The 22579-nt window shown below is 40.1% G+C and overlaps 1 protein-coding gene across 4 annotated transcripts in view; it reads right to left on the reverse strand.

The window, feature by feature from the left end:
- The window catches only part of lcorl (ligand dependent nuclear receptor corepressor-like), a 19034-nt gene extending 2229 nt beyond the window's left edge, over nucleotides 1-16805 (reverse strand). The window contains exons 1-7 of one of the 4 annotated variants that reach the window (XM_081361280.1): nucleotides 16563-16805; nucleotides 14689-14754; nucleotides 13118-13197; nucleotides 12688-12817; nucleotides 11185-11397; nucleotides 10789-10861; nucleotides 845-5265 (exon numbers count right to left, since the gene is read on the reverse strand). In XM_081361280.1, the coding sequence (XP_081217406.1) occupies nucleotides 845-5265; nucleotides 10789-10861; nucleotides 11185-11397; nucleotides 12688-12817; nucleotides 13118-13197; nucleotides 14689-14754; nucleotides 16563-16713 (5134 nt within the window). In that variant the 5' untranslated portion in view covers nucleotides 16714-16805. Of the gene's footprint in view, nucleotides 1-844; nucleotides 5266-8809; nucleotides 10076-10788; nucleotides 10862-11184; nucleotides 11398-12687; nucleotides 12818-13117; nucleotides 13198-14688; nucleotides 14755-16562 lie in introns of those variants that run through there. The other 3 variants (XM_081361281.1, XM_081361282.1, XM_081361283.1) reach the window with 3 other exon arrangements.
- Between the last annotated feature and the right edge of the window lie 5774 nt (nucleotides 16806-22579).

The following is a 22579-nucleotide window of genomic DNA, read 5'->3' on the forward strand; positions in this document are numbered from 1 at the left end:
TTACCAAGTACTAAAGATGCTTGCCATGAAGGTGTAGAATCATTTTGAGACTGCAGAAGTCATTAAAAGTTGCATTTTAAGTTGAATTTGGGGAAACCTGATTTGCAATGGGGGTTGAATGATTTAGATTACAACTGTAATTATGACTTGTAATCTCACCATAAATGCATTTAATTAAATTATAATACTATTTTTCACAGTCATTTTCTTTTGAACTTTAAGCCCGGGGTAATTAAAGCAAGGAAAACTACACAGTACCTCAACACCGCGACATAATGGATGTACTCGTCTCTTCGTGGAGGTGGAAAAACAAGTTTTATATTTCTTGTAAAAAATATTTAAATGCAAAAGAAAAGGTATGAGAGCGCGTTTTTTGTCAATTGTATGTTTTAATTTAAAATATGTTTGTGATGTTAACATAAGTAGGCCTACATGTTTAAATGTTTTGCCACTTGCTTGAGCAACTTGAGAAGTAATGCATTGAATAATTTTTTTTTTTTTTTTTTTAAGCGTATTGAGTTTTACTTCTGTGAAAGAGTATAGACCTATAACTAGTGTGTACAAATAGAATCGCAATGCTGAAACTTTTTTACATTATTTTATAAAAGTCGCTGATAATAAAAATAGAGAATATATGTTGTGTTTGTGGTACAGCCGTAGATCAGTTGCGCACTGCAAATGCAGCATATGTGAAAGCACAATAGCGTGTGCTGCTCCTGCACCGCAACACGGAGTATGTGTGAAACAGGCGTAAAACATTGCAAACATTGCAAACACACTATCGTTTGCGTACTTGCATAAAGTATGTTTCAGGAGAAAAGAGAAATAATGCTTAAAGACTTACCGAGCACAAAGTCACACCATCTTGCTCCCAGAACACCCCTGCTGCTCCTTGATTGTCTGAGCATTTTTGTTGGGGGAGATAGACTTGTGCTGCAACTTTTCCTTTTGCCTCTTTTTCTTCCTCCCTTGCTCTGGCTTTTCGGGGATGAGGGCAGCTGCACGGGAGAGCTGAGCGTCTCTCCCACCATAACATCTTCATTCTCCTCTTGTTCCGAGACATCATAGAGCTTTACTGTGCAAATGTTACATTCCTCTGTCGTTGACTTTGTGTTTGGGGAGTTGATCTTTTTCAGAAACACCCTGCACTCCTTTAAAGACTCTGGACTCCAAGCTTTGGAGCAGATTCTGTTCTGCTTTGAAATTTTGGTAATCCCAATCATTTTCTGAGGAGTTTTGACTAGAAGCTTTAATGCATTTTGAACTTTCATGACTGGTCTTGATGTTTTGTCTACCAAGTTAGGCATTTCTTTCAATGATTCTAGAGTCTTAGCACCTGAAGTCATTGTCCTCATCTGCTCACGAAATACTTTTTGTGCCGTATCATCTAATGTTATCCTGGGCCTGGTTTTAAATTTTAGCCTTGCTCTAAGCAGAGCTGTTCTGTAGACAACCCATGCGCCACTAGATCTTGACATTTCCTGCTTAACGTCATGCCTCAGTTTAAGTGATGTGTGAAAAAGCTTTCTCTTGGCTTGTGACCTCATTGATTTGGACAGCAATTTTTGTGCTTGTTTGTGCATTGACGGACTCTTTGGGACAACCGTAGCAAACTTTTTGACATGCTTCCTGAGCCGCTCTGCTTGTGGACTTGGGCAAACATTCACTTTGCAGTTGGGTCTGCTGAGGTTGTAATGAAAGACGTCCTTGGGATTTCTTGCAGTGGCCTTCTTCACAATTGCAAGGGACTGAGTTTCTGTGGACTGCATAAACCAGGTACAGAGCTTCTCCATATTATAGTTTTTCTCAAAAAGCATTTTAATGGCAGAAGCAGACTTCTTAGAAGAACCATTAAGCTTCTCACAAGTTTTTGGTTTAGGGTCAGTTTTAATCTCTCCTGACTTGGCCTCAAGGACATCTGATACCCAAGTATTGGATATCAGTCTGATCCTCCTAGCTAACTCTTCATTTAAGATCTCAGGTGATGCTGAGGTGGGCCACCACCTGAAACCCTCATTTGATGAGAAAATGGAGTCCACTGAAACTGCAGAAAAACGACTGACACAACTGACATTCTTGGTCTTTATGGAAAGTGCATTGTCTGGGGGCTCCTCTTGTCTATTCTTTGTATGCTGGCTGGCCTCACAGCTAGCCTTATTCAACAGTAGTTTCCGTGACCTGCGAACCAATGCACAGGATCTGGCAGTCGCGACAGAATGGAGTAAATGAATGGAGGGTTTCCGCTCTCTAACAGAATGTCTCACTGGTATGAGCTGCCCTATGGTATTACGATTATTTTCTTTCGGTGGATCCACTCTATCCTTGTGAATGTCAGTAGGAATGCTGATTTTCTTCTGCTCTTTGGAAGGATGAAATTCAACAAGAAGAGTCCTTCTGAGCAGATGTGAATCTTTTGCATCCCTTTTCATGTGTATCTTTCTTTGTCTTGGTGATCCTGTGGTGACGGTTACAGAGATCCCAGAAATTTTAACTTTGGGAGGTCTTCCTGGTTTTCTTGACACAGCTGTATCACTCAGTCTTTGACATTTTATGTTGCTGCTAGAATGGACGCATTTCCTGTCTTCAATAGGCATAACAAAATTAAGATCTTTATGATGATCTTTGGCCATTTGATCACTACTTGTCTTTCCAGAACATTTACATTTACTGTACATGCCTCCATTACTTAATTCATAAACTTGTTGCTGTGCTGGGAAGTTACCCAAATCTTCAGAAACTACTCTCCTTGCCCTTCTTGATCTTCCATACACTATGGTGATTTTTAGATTTTTGTTTCCATCATCCTTACAAGACATCTCTGTTGTTCTATGATTCACTGCGTTGCAATTGGTTGCGTTACCTGTTGAAGAACTTAAGTCTGTTGGTTTGGATTTTGGAGGTCTACCAATGGGACGTTTCACAGACTTAACAATATGTGGTCCTATTTTTTTGGGGCGCCCAGGTCGCCTTTTTACTGGAATTGTATCATGTACAGTTGGTAGTGTTTCTTGGTTTTCACCTTCGTTGTCTGAACAACTGGGCAATAATGCATCAAGTGAAACCACTTTTGGTGAAGTGCACTTGTTCCCACTACACTCAACAGTTCTCCCCGGTGCAGATTCAAGGACTGAATCCTGGACATGTTCATCTATGGCACTGCCTGCCCATGAGGATTCCACACATGGATCAAACATCTCTCGATGTGAATTTGAGCCAGAGGCAGCTGCTTTGAGTGTATATTTTACACCATCTTTACCAGCCACAGAGGAGACAAACATGAGCTTTATCGGACTATCATATTTCAGTCCAGACGGGCTTGCTTTAGCCTGTTGTGCACTCTCAGTGGTAGTCAAGTTAGACATAGTTTCAGTAGGACTGTCTGAGTCAGTGTTTAGACTGTTGGTTCTATGGCGTTTAGATCTTTTTGATGGGGAGGTGGAATTCTGGCATGGTTTCCTTTTTCTTGCACTCTCTTTATCAGGATTCCTTACATTACTCTTGTGCTCAAAGAGTGGCTCATTTTTGGGTAAAATCGCATATTTCTGTGAAGCCATGTTCTGTGGCACAACACAATCTTCTTGTTTATCCACAGTTTCAAATGGCTGATAGTCACATTTATCACTTGGCCAGGCAATTTCTTCTGTGAAGCCAAGTGCTGTTGAGGTACTGTCTTTAGGGGAATGCTTGGTGAATATACTCTCTGAAAAACAGGCTGCAAAATACATCTTTCGTGGCTCAGTGACATAGGAAGAGAAACGCTGTGGTGGTACAATATTTCGTCTGGACCTTCCAACTTGAACTGTCAGATTGTTCTCTTTATGGATTTTTGCTTTCACCTTCTGGTCACTATCGGTTGTTTGTAATTGCACCGTTTCATCTGAAGGAAGTGGTTCCTCAAGACATAAATGTTGGGGTTGAGCTTCTTGGATCTCTTGATTATTTGGTGTCTTTTCACTTTGTGAATGCGTTGTCAGATTTTCTATGGTATCTTTTACAGGCTCTGTGTAAACTTTGTCCAACTTTCTGCATGTGATCTGCGAAGGTTTAACAGTTTTTAAGCAGCTATCTCTATCAAAGCCTATATTCCTCTTAAAATATGACGGACTAAGTCTGGCCAGATCTCTTTTAATTTGTAGGCTTTGTCTTCTTGATGATGGAAGGTCAGGTGACTTGCTCATGGCAACTAAAGTTTCCAATCTCTTACGGGAACGTGTCTGAGGGGATTGCTGTTCTGTGGCCACATGCTGTTGCAAAAGCTCATTAAGGTTGTAATCTTTGTCACTACTGTTGTGTAGCACAGTTGTTATAATCTCAGTCAAATGAGAGTCATCTCTGGTCTCGGAGATTTGACTAGCATGGGTAAGAAGATTTTGTTCCTTCTCTGAGGGTTGGATACTCTTGAGCTTTTCAGTGACTCTATCCATTAGCTCTCCTATAAAAGATCCACACTGGTGGTCACTCTCTTTCTCTGCATGTGTATGCAATGTTACAACCTCTTTGCAACATTCATCAGGAGATCCAACGCATAGAGGAGTGTTAGAGTACAAAGCTGTATCTTCATCCTCGGTTCTGTGAGGTAGGAGAGAAGGAGGTGCCATGTTCAGGGCCTTGCAGTCCTGAATGTGCAAGACACTGGACTTGACAGCTATTTTACAGTCCAGGTCCACAGGTTTTGGTGAAAGTGGTGGAGGGGAGGGGCTCCGACTTCCTTTGCATCTATTATGAGAGTTACAATCACCCAGAGGGGTGATTAGGGCACCACTTGTATGAGAAATGTAGGTATGATCACGATGCTGCCATGAGGGTAGTTTTGAGTGAGTACAACAAACAGTGGCGTTAGAACAGATGACTTGGCCAACACATGTCATGGGTGTATTTTGGCAGCAATGGCCATTAATGTTCCTTATACAGATGGATAGAGGTGAAAATGCACACGTTGGAAGCCTACTAGCTGTTCTGCAACAAATGTCAGCAGTTACTGAGCAGTCACTTAATGAAAGTGTTGGGGCTTCATTAATCTTTTTTTTATCAGCATGGCAGCAAAGGGATCCGGCCTTAAACTGTCGACTGTGAGCATCCCGCATAGTTATAGAGATGTTGTAATCTTCCTGCACATCCTTTAAAATGTGATAGAGTAGCAGTCTATGACGGGAACAAAGCAAAGACAGGACCTTCTCCAACACAGTGACTCTCCAGACCTCTGGAGCTTTAGGATAATCTTCCTTCCCCAGCCTGGACTGGTCTTCCACACTTGGTCCTAAGGAACTACATAAATAAATTAGGTTAAGAATTACTCAAACACTGACATAACCAATTTTCATGAAAGTGACCTGAGCTAACCCTCTCACCTCGTTTAACTCTGTTGTGATGATTAATACATTTTGACTGGTTTTAAGGAATGATAAAATCCTACTAAAAATATACATTTCATAATTATAAAGCAGGCATAGCTGTATTTAAAATCTTGTTAAAGGCACCACATAAAATTGCATTGTAAGGGTGTTATAACTATACATGCAGAATTACAAATGTGTAAAAGCCACAGAAAAAAAAAAAAGTACTAGCAACTGTACATGGAACAATTTTTTATTGGTAACTTGAAGGCAAAGGATGGCGATTGTAATAACGCTTACACTCAGGAAAACTATGTATATAGACAATTACTTTCATCAAACCTGAATAATTTTGTTTCCTGATTAATCAATGTGTCTTCTGACAAATACAATTACACAAATCAACAACATTTGCAGGCAATATGTTGTCTTTTGAAAGCAAAATACAACTACCCCAAAAGGTAACAGATTTGTTAAGGGGTGGAGAAAAAGAATAGAGAATGTTTGAAATGTTTTATAAATTACACTTTTTTTTTTAAAATGTAGGATATTTAAAAACACATTGGAGTAATATGCCTTCAGTATTCCATCTTATTACAATCAATTCAATTCTCACTTTGATTAGCCTTATCCTAATCCTGAAATGTTAAAAAATAGACCACACCAAATATAAATATTTCAGACACAAATAAATGCTTAAAAGGACCAGTTTTTCCCCATTTTAAGTTGATCAAAAAGCCATAACGATTAAATGCATATTAACCTGCCTGGGGTAAAAACTAAAATGTTGAGTAACATTACAGGACAAGGGACTCAATTATGCATGCAAGTGCAGTAAAGCATTTCACATATCAATGTGCAAGAGCATCAAAGTGCTTCAACACAAAACCCAATGCTTCAACCCAAAACACAATGTTTAAACTTTATATTCTGATTACATCGAAAGAAATGACACACAATACAAATACAATTATAGATTAGAATTAGAGGGAATATTACAAAAATCAAATCTTAGTGCAGCAGATGTATGCATAAATAACTAATTACAAAATTATTAATATCCTGAACCCGTTATGAATATGAAATTACACATACTTAAAAAGGCCTAAACAGGGGTAGGGGTTAGGGTTAGGGTTGGGATATTTAAATGTATATTTTGCCTTTCTGATGAATGACCTCTGCTGAACATGCTGTCCCCGTAATATGGGAGAAAACAAATTGGCTTTGGATGAACCATATTTGGCTCTATAACAGAATCCTAAGGCCCCTTATTTTGATATAAAAGAACCGTTCTAACACAATCATGCTGTTTTTTTAGGATTGTTGTTACCCTGAGAATACTAATGTAATGTTTTTGGACAAATTATACAGGACACTAATAGGATGTTAGAACAGCAATGTGAAATAATGGGGACCAACATTCTCCATTGGGAGCCGAAAAGTATCCCATATAGTGAAAATATAAGTGCAGCACTGACAATACATGTATATGATTTAAAGGACTCTGTATGATATGAACACTTACATTACCACCCTTTACATTAAAAGTGAAACTGTGCCAGCAACATATCTATCCCCGAGTAATCGAACAGAAAAATTTATAGTTACATTGGTAACAGTATATAAATCCACAAAACAGATTTTATATACGATCTATATATTTTTTTAAAGATTTGTTATGTAAAACGAATGTAAAAACTACTGGCCTACAGAATAACTGAGCCGTAGCTGTAAGAGCAGGCACTGTGTTAATTTTAAGAGCCCGTGAAGAACATTCAGGGTGGTTTGATAAATGTTTCTAAATCAGAGGTAAATGTAAGAATATATCAGTAAATCTGTTTTTTTTTTTTTTTTTTTTTTTTTTTTGGGTGGAGGGGAGTTTAACTTCAAAGAACAACAAGAGGTAAACCATTTACAGAACACTCAACACAACAATAAACACATTAACATTGCATATGGAAATGTTCATATTTCCAAAGCTTCAATCACAAAATTCACATGCTTCAGCTACACTTTGCAAAGCACTACAAGTATACTTGTGAATCAGATATCAGAACTATGCTAAAAAAGATGCCATTGAAGGTCAGTATATGGCCATATCCTTCATCGCAGGTATGCAACAATAACCTGTATCACAAGTATGTGTGCATATTTTGTAAAGTGCAACTGAATCTTATATTCCAATTTTACAAGCTTCTAAACTCATTAAAAAAAACAGGTCCATGCTATAAATAAGGACTCAGTTAAATTACCAGAATCATAAAGTGAAACAGTTGTATAATAGGTCATTAAAAGCTATAGTAATTATTAACATGAGAGAACAACAACCAATACAAAGCAAGAGCAGCATAACTATAGAAACTGAACATATAAACAAAGCTTTTCAGAGTAGCACTTGGATCAGCCTTCCGATTTCTGTCCCATGAGAAGTCCATCATTGAATATGGACAAGGAAAAATTCTGATCCAAGATCAGCAGCACCCTACTCTGAACTGCTTTGTTCATGGAGTGTGTAAGTGGAGTGGCAAAATGACCCTGAACTGTTTTGGTTACAGCAGACAGATAATGCTAGGATGTCTCTAGTGTGAGGAAAAACACAAGATTATAGAGTAGAATTCAAATCAGTCAAGAGAATATGGAGTGAGGATTTCAGTAGTTCTGATTACTGGAAAAAGTAATAAATATTATTCTGCTATTCAGGGCAAAACAAACATGAGACTGAGACTGTCATCAAGCTTCTTTTTTTTCCCCTGTGCACTATTCTGACATGCATTACGTTGCATTTCCAACTTACCCCGTACAATTTGCTGAGCAGATAATGCAGGGAAAAATGGAATATATATATATATATATATATATATATATATATATATATATATATATATATATATATATATATATATATATATAAAACAATGTTGTGTGTATAGAATTCTAAGCATCTTAACTTACCACAAATAAAAAAATAATAAAATCACTATCAGTGCAGGATGTGGGAAGTCTCATCCACAAAAAGCCTGAGATGGTCCAAGCTTTCACTCCAAAGAACTGGCAACAGTCCTGATTAATGTACTTCATTAATACTTCATGAAACTGATATAAGTACCTCTTTTATACAACAAAACGTACCAATAAGTATTAAGTCCAAAAATATTTACATAGTGTTGTTCCTTTGCTGGAGTGGAAACTTGTACCTATATCTACCCATTGCATATATGGTTAGACATCTCCCACTAGTTAAATGAGATGTTAGTCATGCTGTCACCAGATTTGCCACACAGACACCATAAAATACTGTTGATAGACATGAAATAAAATGACCAGTCGCTACAAAGACTAATCGGTGTGAAAGCTGCATACAACAATCATTAAGCTGAGATTAGCTTATGTATTAACGAAACCTGAATATTTCTTAGTTTTAAAACTGTAATTAACTTAAATTCAACAGTGCTTTACAATATTTTAAATATATATTCACAGAGATATCCACAGTGAAAACCCTGAATAGATTTTATAAAGGCATGTTTTGTGACTTGATAAAATGTACCATTTAACCTGTGGTTGAGGATTCAAGTGTATCTTCCAAGTCTGAATGAGGTCCTGACTGCATGTTGAAGTAAAAAAAAAAAGAAAAAAAGAAAAAAAACTTCTGTTGGCTGTAGTTTAAGCGATGTTTTAGTTAAAACCATCTCTAGGAAATAGTTGAGCTTTTGGTTTTGAGTTAAGACTGTTTGTAGGCAGTAGATGAGGCATTGGTTGTTGTCCCTGACTTTCCGGAGCCTGAGGTTGCTGCTTCAACAAGGCGGAGCTTCTTTTTTGGTGGGGTCTTGAGCATGCCTGTTCGCTCTTTGACTTTGTACTCAAGGGTGCTGTGTGGAACCCCATAGACACCCTGAGCTTTTGACACGCTCATCTTCCCACTAATCACCATGGCTATGGCCTCCTCCAGGATATCGTGGTCATATTGCCGATAACGGCCCCGCTTTTTCCGTGGCTGCTTGTCTCGACGGTCATCATCTCCAGTGTCAACCAGACTTCCAGTGATGCTACCTCCAACACTCCCATTCTTTATGTTCAGACACAATGGAGGCACGTCACCCTGGAGTAGACGTGACTCAAGGCCTGAGTGGCTTTCGACCAAGCCCTGTTTAGGGAGAATGGTCTTCAGCTTGTGGAAAGCAGTGGAGCCATCAGAGCCTTTGTTGGCCTGGTACACAGCATCCACCAGGCCAGCCAGATCCAGCTGGGCTTTGGGCTGAGCACTAAAGCGTACCTGAGGGATTCGGATGTGCACAGCTGGCCCAATGGCGGGACTCTGAGGAGATGTGGCTGGCTCGGTGCTGGCGAGAGACCCGCCGTTCTGCTCCCGTAGCTGCGAGACCATCCTCTGCAAGGTTAAGTGGTGAAGGTATGACGAGGCAGTCACGGCTGCAGGGAATTTCAGCTCGGTGTGCTCTGGTGATGTAAATTTACATTTTCTTACTTCGGATTGCTCGGACTGTGAGCGAGCCCATGCTGCAACCTTCTGCAGGATGAGTCGAGTGTCGTTGGTTGGCCAAACCGACTCTGTCTTCGGTGATAAGGCCTCTGTCTGGAGCTGTAAGGTTTTCTGAGGTATCCCGTATAGTATGGCTGCTTTGTGAATGTCCAGTGATCCAGAACGAATATCTTTCAAGGCTTTAGAGAGCAAACCCTCTGCAAACTCAGAGCTGCGATCCAAATAGTCCGCTCTGATTGGTCTCCTAAGGGGAGGTGGGTGGGAGGATGAGAAACGAACGGGTGAGCGGACCAATGACAGGACGCACTCAGGGTCCACTCCTTTACTGCCTTGTCTTTTGGTAACATCACTCGCTTCTCAATTGTCTGTATAACACAAAGCCTTTGTAAACACTTTGTTTTTGGCCTTAGGTTGCAAACGATACTTCTTGGAAGGACAGTCTCGTCAATTGTGTGGAGAAAGACAAGCGTCTATGGGAGTACTTCCAGTATCTTTGCAATGCAGATGCATTTTGTAAGACTCAGGTATTTACTTCTCACGTGAAAATACTGCATAAATCAACGAATAGATAAATAAACAAATAAATAAATAAATACAGGCGGCACAAAGGAACAAGTAATGTCCCTGACTGCTGGCAAACGTGACGTTACCTTCCAACAAGTTAGAAAAGAGTCAACCCTTTGGCAGTGCAACAAAACAACCACTAAATTATACATTAAAAACATCAAATGTATGAGGAGTAAAATTTGTTCACACAAAATGATCAGATAGGATACAAATGAAACAGATTCAAAAAATATTTTTTGAAATAAAAAGCATCAATTTTTACTGGGTCAATTTTACCAGTTAAAAGACCATTTCGGAACCAAAATTGTTTTTGGCTTTGTTAGGACAAGGACAAACAGTCAAACACACCTCTTGGTAGGAGGAAACAGGAGGAAAAGGAGAAGTACTCACCCTGAAACTTTACGTTGAGTGGTTTCATTTTCTGAAGATGTGTTTTTCTTAGAGAGGTCAAGTGCTCCATCTACTATGAGAAGTAATCCATGAAAATAGCAATTAATACATTTTGAGAACACATGCACAAAATCATCAAATATTTGCACACTATGTAAATTCACAGTTGGGTTCCTTCCAGAGCTAGGCTTAATAAATAAAAGTCAATAGACGAGTTTCTCTGAAAGCAAGGAAATAATTCCGAATTTTGACAGTGATCTAATATTGCAGAGCTACAAACTTTTGAATTTGTATGAACATGGCAGTGTGCTGTTCTCTTGAAGTGAAAACAGTTGTGATTTACATTACACCAGTATTTGATTACACAAGTAATGAGGATTAATTTTTGGTGCTTACCTTGCAAGGCCTGAGAATCTCGGCTGACGGTGAGGTCCAGGGGCCCATCAGTATCTGGATGTTTAGGGAGAAGCTCATTGTTGTCACTCAGGCCATTCAAGCCCTCATGAGCCTGGCTTTTACATGCATACTCTAAGGCAAACCGCTGAATCATCTTGCGCATCAACTCCTGCGCCGCCAATGGTATACTGGAATCGCAGCTCTGAGGGAATTCTGGGAAATTGATAACCACAGGATCTCATGCACTTGCAAAACATGTTCCTCATGTAAAAACATCAAAATGACATTCACTAAATATTTGTCTTAAAACATAACATTTCAAGAATTCATACTTTTTTTGCACCATGATTTTTTTAGATTTGAAAGAAGAAAATCTGCAAAGATTCTCTTTTGAGTGTGATGCAACCAGATTTCATAATCATATACATTTTAAAACTCCTGTTGTCTGAGCCCAGCTTAAGTCAAATGTTCTTTTACCTTGCATAACATTGTTCATGGATTTTGATGATGGGGTACATTAACCTGCCCGTGTTGGCATCAGCCTAATTTGGCATAACAGCCTCGGCATTTTGCCTAGTTACTATTAAGTCACAATTTACAACACAATACTGCAGACAGAGTTTGAATTAATGCATGGCCACTGACATCAACATATGAAAAGTACTTTCTACTTCCTTTTAAATGTCCGGGGTCAACGCTAAGGATTTATTCTAGCCCAGTCAGGCCAGTGTTTCAAATTTTCACTTGCCCCACCATAAAAAAAAAGTTAAATAGGCCTATAAAAAAAAAATAGGCCTTGTTATTGTTTTCTTTGTTATTGATTTCTTTGTGTTTTGTAGTTTGATTAACATTAAAAACACAGACAGCAGCAGGTATATTAGGCTGCTGTCACTTTAAGACCTAATTTTAAGCCTTTTCATTTTGTCATCTTACCTCTACAAGTTTATATGGATCATGGTTTATATTTTTGGATCTTTGTATCACCAAGAACTGGGCGATACAATGTATATCATGATACAGGGGTTACGATACAATATATTGCAATTCTGTAAGAAAGGAGATATATTGCGATATTTCTTAGGAAGATCTAATTTATATAAAAAAAACTCCACATCGCTATGATCAGATGCTTTCTTAATTGTGTTCTCACCGCAGTGCTTTTTGTTGTTATTGAGAGGAAAGCGTGCAGCACAACGCTCAGCAGCGCCTTAGATTTAATGCGTTGAATCTTCAATTAGATCTCCTTAGGGGTTTCATTATAGTGGAAGAAAAAGGAGTCTACACTTCAGCTCTGAACACCGTGGCGGGAGCTGGTATAAGTCTATCATGTTGTTTGCTAATGCTAACGCTAGCGATGCACCCTTGTGCTTCTCCCCATCACAGTTCACGTGTATAGATATTTCATTACCCTCATGTTGAAGACAATTGTAGTGCAATTGTACAGTATGGTGGCAAAATGATATTGCTCTGTATGGATAATGGAAATAAAAATGTGTTTCTCACCCTTCTTTCGAAATACAGAATGGAGGAATCGGTCTGCTTGGCACTGGAGTTTATCAGAGGTGGACAGGCCCTGAGGTGGGGGGGTTTCAGCAGTGGGTGGCGACCCGGGAACGGCCACAGCAGGATGGTCCTATGTCAAAAAAAAAAGTGCAAAATAAGACTAGAGTTACTGACACCTGTCACATCCATCCCAAAGTGTTGATTATAGCCTCACAGGCTTGAGTTGTGATCCATTAGAATGAATTACACTGTATGTGCTTCAACTTGTTTAACCATATATTATAAAGATTAAGACTGCATTAACAAAAACCCAAAACAACACCTGCTAAACACAGAGAACTATTAATTCTATACAAATGTCAAAACAAGCCTTTTCTTGCCAGCTAACACCGCATAAACATCTTTTTGTGGCTTTAGGGGGTTGACTTACATTCAGTTTCTCGAGCTGCAGCTTGCAAAAGGAGCAGTTTGCATCCATGGACCAATCATCCACAGCCTCTGGTTCACACTCTTGAGGGAGAATCGGATGAATAACTGTCAGTAGCTGTTTCCATCCACCAATTTTTATGTGCATTTTGGGATATTACATTAAAAAAAAAACTGGATGGAAAATTCAAAAAATGCACATTAAAAAAAAACCTATGCACTCAATTGAGGCAAATACATATTTGATCTGATAAGATGACGTACACAATTTTTCACACTGTGAAAATAGAGCACTTCTAATATGTAAGCAAATTTAAAAGCACTTGTTAAGTGATGGTCATATTCCCTTTATTCACTGTAAAGACAAGCTTCTGAGGTTTAAAATGACACCTATTTTGTGGTGGTTAAAGGGCTAGTTCACCCAAAAATGAAAATTCTGTCATTAATTACTCACCCTCATGTTGTTCCAAACCCATAAGACCTTCGTTCATCTTCGGAACACAAATTAAGATATTTCTGATGAAATCCGATGGCTCAGGGGGGGCTCCATTCACAGCAATTTAATTGACACTTTGAAAGTCCAGAAAGGTAGGAAAGACATCGTTAAATTGTCCATGTGACTACAGTGGTTCAACTTTAATTTTATGAAGCGAAGAGAATGCTTTTTTCAAAATAATGACTTTATTCAACAATCAGTCTCCGACGCACGTTCACGAGAGCACCCTGACAGGAGCTGGCGTTCTGACATATGACCAGGATTGCTGTGTTTACAAGCAGAGGAAGACGCACGCTCAACATAAAACAGTTTATAACTATGTCTGTAGATTTCGACAGAGGATGAATTGAGAGATAGAGAGAAATGGAGAGATGGTGGTGTAGATGTCATCAGTGCTAAGTGATGCCTACTGAACAGGAGAGTGTGTGCTGCATCGATCGTGATATTATCATGCCACATCTTGAAAGTTTGGATAATTCAGACGGATGAGACGACATGTATGCATCATCACCACACGCATGCGTCATGGTGCTCTCACGAACGTGCGTCGGAGACTGATACGGAAGAGAAGAAATTGTTGAATAAAGTCTTTTTTTTTTTTTTTTGGCGCACAAAAAGCATTCTCGTCGCTTCATAAAATTAAGGTTGAACCACTGTAGTCACATGGACAATTTAATTATGTCTTTCCTACCTTTCTGGGCCTTCAAAGTGTTAATTAAATAGCTGTCAATGGAGCCCCCCCCGAGCCATCGGATTTCATCACAAATATCTTAATTTGCGTTCCGAAGATGAACAAAGTTCTTACGGTCTTACGTTTGGAACGACATGAGGGCGAGTAATTAATGACAGAATTTTCATTTTTGGGTGAACTATCCCTTTAAGCAAGTGGTTAAGTAACATGATAACTTGGTAGTTTGGTTGTTTGCTCCAGGTGTTTGTGTGTCCACGGTGTGTGTGATTGTTCACTGCTACAAACGTACTTGAATGGGTTAAATACAAAGGACAAATATGGGTTACCATACTTGGCCTTCACGTCATGTCACTTTCACAAGATAAATATTATCTAACACAAAACTCACCATCAAATATATTGAGGTCTTGCAACAGCCTTGGTCCATATATTCCCTCCAGTATACTTTCAAACCCTGCAAACAAACACAATACCATCTTATCTGTATGAAATCCCAGAGTAAAAAGTGCTCTAGAAAAACACATTATCATAAACCTACACAGATGTCACAACCTATCTCTGCCAGCAAGTCCTGTCTAATGTCTTTTTTTTGTACTTTTTCACATCTTCAAATGTAAAGTTTTTATTTATTTTTATAACATTGGCTAATATATAAATTGATTTTACGTGCAATATATTATTCTATCAAATGCCCTAACAGCAAAAGGCAAATACTTACTGCACACAAAATCACTAACTGCAAGACACAAGTACATGCCTATGTAATACAAAATGTCTGGTGTTTCTAATGCTATGAAAAAAGGGTAGAATATTATTGTAGTTTATTTATATAAAGTTGGAAAAAAAAGTTGGATAGAAGTTGGAAGATCTCATATTTGCAGATCTGTTGCACATCCTGTTAGTCATTGTCTGTACCACTGATGCCCTTCACTGCGGCTACATTTACATTATGTCAACATTAAAACAAAAGCTCACCCAAGAATGTCACATTCTGCAAAAACTTTGATGTTGCGTAACTTAAAAATAAAATTAATGCAAAAAAAAGCATTAGATCCACAATTGCTAGTTTTATGCTGTAAGACCCTACTAGACATTTTTTATAAACTATTAACAACTTTCAATTAACCTTTCATGAAAAATAGTTAATTTTAAACCCCATCAAATGGCTGTATTTTCCCTTAAAGGCCTTAACATTCTCGACTGTATACAACCCTTTAAAACCATACAACTTACAATCTGTTAAACTGGCATTCTATCGATCAATTCTACTAATCTTCTTTATTTTAAATTCGATTATTTTACTTAGCACAAAGTTAATATATAGTTATCCACATTTTGCTTGCAACCATGTTACAACACGATTTGAGTATATAAGCTAGAAAAACGACTGCAAATGCATTTGATGGCAAATTATTATCGCAGATTACTATTATTATTATTATTATTAAGGGTTTCAAAACCTATTTCATACAATGTGTATTTTCTCACCGTATTTGTGGAAAGTAACGTTACCGTTTACAGTATCAAATGCATGGCAATAGCTTCACATGATCGGAGGTTCTAGTGACCAGTTTATCCAGCAAACAGTCATGTGAACGTGTGGATTTACGCTGATCACCGTAAACTCGGCCAAACATTTGTCAACACCTGTTTTCCCATTTTTTAAAAGAATAAATTGGGAATCTATTCACCTACCAACTTTCAAAACATCAACAATGCACAGTGAACGTTCAATATTTCATAAAAGACAAACATTCTCTGGTGGTTTTTAAAACTGCACTACTTTTAGACATCGTCAACAATGAAGGAGCAATGGGGAAATGACCATATATTTCACGAGAGAGATATCCAAAAGCCGGACCGTACTGATTCTCTATTAACATAATACAATTACACCGTCATTTGTACATCGGTATTCGGTGCAGAAAAGGGTCAGTGAGTGCAAAGCTAACTCGGTTATCGGGGAATCAAGAAGTAGGGACAAAGAAAATGGAGCCGGTGTTGGCCGTTTTTTCTGTTAGCTACAAAAGCTACCCAGGGCTCGCGCGGACAACGACTCTACGCTAATGATATTTTTGAACTTGACACACGCTCGCTTAGCAACTCCATGAGCTAACAGCGGCTGGGGGAGGGAGCTTCGCGAGACCCAGGCAAGAAAGAAACCGAGCGCGAGACTGCGCGAATGGTTGCCCGAGAGTGATACGTCCGCTTATGGAACCACACAAATATGGCTTTTCCGAGTACGAAGTGTTTTGATCTTACCGACACAGTGGATGAGTTTGTGTCGCCACGAGTCGAGTTCCCGCCGGAATCCTTTTCTTTCGACCGTGCATTTGGAGCTCCGGCACTGGGTCGCCATTCTGTCCGTCCACCTTCCCCCCGGCTCTGAGTGTGTGACGTCACCGCACGTCATCCATATCAGGGTTCCGATTGATTGACACGTGTCAAAACAGGCTAGGGGCGGGGCTTAGCGATGTAAACAACCTCCCCCCCGACCCATATGTGCATTTATTCAGTAATATCGCTAGATAAATACTCAAATGTGTGTATCCAGTGTTTAATTAGTTAAAAAAATGCTTTAAAGCTACGATGACATGTCTGCACCTGTCATCTAAATAACTCTTGTAACATTACCTGTAACAACCCAGCAAGCAATAGCCATCATTTTACTGTCTAGGCTAACTATAGACCCGATAGTCCGGCTATGAGTAGCCTAACCTCTAGCCAAAATAACCTTGAACTTGGTGAGGCTACATAATTTTTGCCAAAAGAACTTGTGAGATGTATGATATTCCATTATGTGAGCAAAGTCAACTGTGATTAGAAGGTGTTCTGTTTCATTTCTTTGACATGTTCTATGCGTAACCTGTGCGTCTATTCTTGGGCTGTGGTTAGACGACTATTACATTTTCCCTGACAGCCAAAATTTTACCTTGGTTTAGCTTAGATGTCAGGGCTGTGATTTGGGCTGCTATTTGACGTCTTTTAAACGCAAAGTTGCTTGCTGGGAATCGTCAGTCACACAGTTGTTTAGATCTTTACAATGGGTTCATAAACTGTCAGCTCTTATGTAACAGGTTGTAGGCTACTCTTTAATCATCAACCAGAACCTGATTGTAATAATTCACTTGGAGTCCCATAACAGTCCCACAAAAGCAGCTTTACCAGTCAGGAGAATCAACCAGATATCACATTGTGTCAACTAAATTCTAAAAGCTAAAAATTACACTACATTATTTTCCTCACTTAATTGCGCTCTGGCATATAACCACAGCGAATTAGGAATTATAAATATAACACATACATGTTCTTTTGTCTTTACATTTCCTTAATTTAACATCAAAAACAATGTGGGCCCCTCCCCCATGTCACTAGTGGCACACACACACACACACACACACACACACACACACACACACACGTGTCTGTAATTCAGATGCACATGCACTGATTTTATTCTCGTTCTCCATTTTGGATCAATATACAGGTCATATATTAAAGCATTGATCAACGTGTTCATTTTGATTTTACAAAGTGTCTATGTGTGTAAAATCCATGCCGACATCAGAGTGTAATCTGAGGTCATTTTGAACTCATTTTAATTTCTTGGATTTCTGTAAAACAGCCTTTAAATTGCATGTGTTCAATCCCACTTGATGCTCTCAACTAGAATTTCAAATCTCAACAAGAATCATTGAATTTTGTCAGTTCTTTAAACTATGATAGACAAAAAAAAAAAAATGGAAAAAAAGGAAGTCTCAGACTTGTGAATAAAAAATCTCTCTCCATTGTCATTGTTTGCTCTTGGTAATATTAACCACTAACTCCTTGGTTCTCTAAGAGTTTTAATAAACTCTGTCTGAGAACAACAAATAAAGTGCGTTTGAGGAGGAAGTGTAGTGTGTTTTCTTTTTCATCTTGATCTTTTTTTTTATTTATTATTCTGTATTGGAAAGACATTAAAGTATATTCCAAGACCTAATAATTTTGAGCTTTGTCATTTGAGAATAACAAATTTGTTAGAATGACTAATTGTATGTATTCAGGCCTGTTTTAAATTACAGAAAGCCATTTTATTTAACAGTAAAACAAATAGTGCATACTTTAAAAATAAACTGATTTATAGTACACACTTATTTTGTTAATGAGAACATTTAGAAATGTGCCCCTGCATTGTGTAAATCCATTCTTGAAGTCTCTCTGAGGAGGTCTGACAATAACTGTGCTTGCTTTAAAGAAGTCAGAAAAAATCATCTTATTCATCTAAGTCTTGTTAAACACACTGCTGACTCTCTGCAACAACATTCTCTAATTGTTCATATGAGTCCCTGAGGCAAAGAGCTCTTTAGGGTGGTGGCAATCATGCCCCTCATCCATAGCAACCATGGCTAATGGTCTACAGTATGTGTGTGCATGTGAGGGGGAGGTAAGGACAGCTTCATTGTTCCACTGACAGGAGGCACATTCATTATCATAAAGGAATGTGTCTATGTAACCTTCACTTGTTGAATAGTCCAAAAACAAGATTGCAACAACCATACAGTCAAATATGCAATATACACACAGCCCAACCTGATCTCATGAGAAAACGTAACTATTTTACATAGTGGCGATTTAATAAGAATTTGAACAGAAATGTAAGGTTTTTAGAAAAAATGAAAGCATGAATGTCCACCCGCCCTACCCCTGAACCTAACCATCAGTGGGGCGTAAGCAGATTGTACAAAACGTATGAATGATCTCAGAACTCAATCCTCCCTGTCTTTCAACTTGTTTCATTCTGCTCTATTTAATCACTGTCACCCAGTGTCCAAAATACTAATATAAATATATCCAAACAAAATAAAATATTAGGCCAACAATAAACATAAATGGCTCCTACACTGTCCCTTAAACAGAAAGGCAAAAAGCCCAGAAATTACATTACGAAAAAAAATAAAAAAATAATAACCAGTTAGGTCATAATGAGGATTTTGATGTTAATTTTGTTCAAGAGAAGTTTGCATCATGAGCAGAGAAGTTTAACTGGTGATGGTTCCTGATTCCTGTCATAAGCTGGCTTGATGGTCGAAGAAGCCAGCTGTACAGTGATGTTGAGGTTGACTGATGTGTTTGCTGGGATTACAAGATGCTCTCTCTCCTGAATGTGGTGTTTTTGCCCCCAGTTCAAGATGCCTGCAAGGCAAAGATTATTGATTATTACCAGGCTGGAAAAAAGCCATGCACCTTCATGACTTTGCACAATGAGGACTAGATATAAGAGTCTAGGAAAACTTTCATCAGTCTCCATAAGAAGAGAGAAAAGGAGGACAGTTGCCAGTGTCTGATAGTCTCACTCTCCGCTTTTTCAGTGAAAAGTGGCAAGGTCATCAGCAGTGAGAGAGGTGGGTGAGAGGAGGTGGAGGAGGAGAGAGAAGAATGTTGTGAATAGTGTTGCTGATCTTGTTGCAATAGAAAGTGACCTTGGCAGCAAAAGAGGAGAGGAAAGATTGATACCTGCACATCTGTTGACTTCTTCTCAGTAGCCCTGAGTTGGGTGTGGTGGTCATGAAGATTATCAGACTAGAATTGTTCAAGTGAGGAGAGGTGGGTAGTGGAGGTGTCACGTGTCAGTGTATGTTTAGACTTTTAGTTTGTGTTTTGATTTGTTCCTGTTTTCCTTTGTTCTTTTCCCGCTACTTCTTCGTTTCCATGGTTACTGTCATTATCAGTTCAGTTGTATCACCCGTTTAGTCATCATCGTCATCTGTATCACATGTGTTCTGTTAATCAGTGTAATCTGTGTTTGTATTTAAGTTCTGTCTGTTCAGTCAGTCATCTTCTGATCTCCCTTATATTTAGTGTGTGTCGCTACTTGTTCTGCTGTCCTATGTTGAACTACATTAAACCTTTGTTTTTGAGAGCACAGAATTTTTCGCCTTCGTGGTGAACTTTGTTCGCTGAGCCGTCATTAGCCCCCTCGACGATGAAACCCTGCTTTTCTGGATCAGGGCCAATTTCCACCAGGCCATCGACCTCCCAAACACAGATGTACTGAACTGGAGGGAAGCCATCAGCAGGTGATTGGTGAGCGTCGCGTCCCGATCCAGAGAACAACCACCATCACCAGCAGCCACCGAGATCACCCTTCCAGAGTCTCGTCCCGCCGAGACTGCCCTTCCAGGGTCTCATCCCGCCGAGACCGCCCTTCCAGGGTCTCATCCCACTGAGACCGCCCTTCCAGAGTCTCGTCTCACAGAGACCGTCCTTTTAGAGCTTCTTCACGTCATGCCTGTCAAGCTCTCGGCAAAGATGGCCACCGTCTCACCGCCTGAGCCCTCTGCAAAGATTGCCGCCGCCTCACCGCCTCACTCGGCCAGGATGCCCGCCGCCACGTCAGAGCCTGTTCCTGTCCCTAGACCTGTTCCTGCCCCAAGAACTATTCCTTTTCCCAGACCTGAGTCTGTCCCCAAGCCTGTATCTGCTCCCGAGCCGGAGCTGCTCCCGAGCCCAATCCGGAGTCTGCTCCCGAGCCCAAGCCTGAGTCTGCGCCTGTAGAACATTGATTATATGTTCTTAGTTATATATGAATCGCATTTGTACTTTTGGGGAATCCGTAGTTAGGACGTGGAACACGTATGGTGGTAGTTGGTCTAAAACTACATGTGATTAATATATTCAGTTGTCCAGTAAAGAATCAACGTTATACTAAACTGAGTTATGTGTCCATCATTCACCAGCGCCCGAGCCCGAGCCAAGCCGGAGTCTGCTCCCGAGCCCGAGCCGGAGTCTGCTCCCGAGCCTGAGTCTGAGCCTGAGCCGGAGTCCACGCCCAAGCCAGAGTCTGCTCCCAAGACTGAGCCGGTTCCTGAACTCCCACCCTACCTCCCTCTCCCACGCCTCCGCTGCTTCCTGTCAGCCCCTCAGCTCACCCTTATTCCACTATCAGTGGCGTGGGGTTGCCGCGGCTCTGCCAGTCTCCAGCTCCATCATGGTCGGTGGATCCCTGGTCGCCTCCGCAAGCAAGACTCCATCTCGGCCCGTTGGTCCATTAACTCTACCTTGGCTCCCACCTCCCTCATCTCCACCGTGGCCCATCAGTCCACCAGTTACGCCAGGCTCCCTCGTCCCCCCGGCCCTTGGTCGTTCGTCGGCCTGCCCTCGCCTCGGGACTACACTCCTCTGGCTTCGCCTCGTCCCTTCGTCCCTCTGGCTCCGTTGGGCTCCTCACTCCCTTCAGCTCCACCTTGGTCCTCTGTCGCTCCGGCTCCACCGCGGCCTTCTGGATCCCTGCCTGCGCCTCGGTCGCCAGAGCCGTCGGCATCGCCATGTCCCTCGGAATCCTCAGCATCGCCTTTGACTCGACGGCTCTCCGGCTCCATCCGGGTATCCTCTTCTGCCCAGGCCGCCTGCACAGCCTGCTCCGCCCTGGCCGCCTGCACCAACTGCTCCGCCCTGGTCCCTCCTGCCTTCTGTCTGCCCTTCACCTACTCTTCGTCCTCCTCCTGAGCCCCCTCCCTCCCTCCGCAGTTGGTCTATCTACGGCGTGAGGTCGCGCCCTCCGGGAGGGGGAGGTACTGTCATGTGTCACGTGTCAGTGTATGTTTGGACTTTTAGTTTGTGTTTTGATTTGTTCCTGTTTTCCTTTGTTCTTTTCCAGCCACTCCTCCGTTTCCATGGTTACTGTCATTATCAGTTCAGTTGTATAACCTGTTTAGTCATCATCGTCATCTGTATCACCTTTGTTCTGTTAATCAGTGTAATCTGTTTGTATTTAAGTTCTGTCTGTTCAGTCAGCCTTCTTCTGATCTCCATTATATTTAGTTTGTGTTGCTACCTGTTCTGCTGTCCTGTTTAACTACATTAAACCTTCGTTTTTGAAAACATATCCTTGTCTCCGTCTGCCTTCCTGCAACCATCCATGACAGGAGGGAAGGGGCTGGGGAAGGTCATTTTCAGAGCTAGTAGTGCTTGTGTGATATGAATAACCAACTCAAATTCGGTTAATTTTGTTGAGTCAAGATAATTTACCATACAAATGAAAAAAATGAAAAACTAAATGGATACAAAATAAAATTGTTTTGTATTTTCTTAGTTTCTCTTGTATAGTGACTTTTTTTTGATTCATTGACAAGGGACATCCTTCATGCTGATTTTTAGTATTTAGTCATTTAATTTATGTAAAGATGTTGGATGTTATTTTGTCATTTAATCGGGAACACAGGTTCATTGACTAGACCTTGAACAGGGCAGAGAAAGGGAGGTTGTATCCCTTTATAATTTATATTGTATTGTACATT

This window comes from Scardinius erythrophthalmus, assembly GCF_964197995.2.
Source record: "Scardinius erythrophthalmus genome assembly, chromosome: 3".
In the NCBI taxonomy this organism is placed as follows: domain Eukaryota; kingdom Metazoa; phylum Chordata; class Actinopteri; order Cypriniformes; family Leuciscidae; genus Scardinius; species Scardinius erythrophthalmus.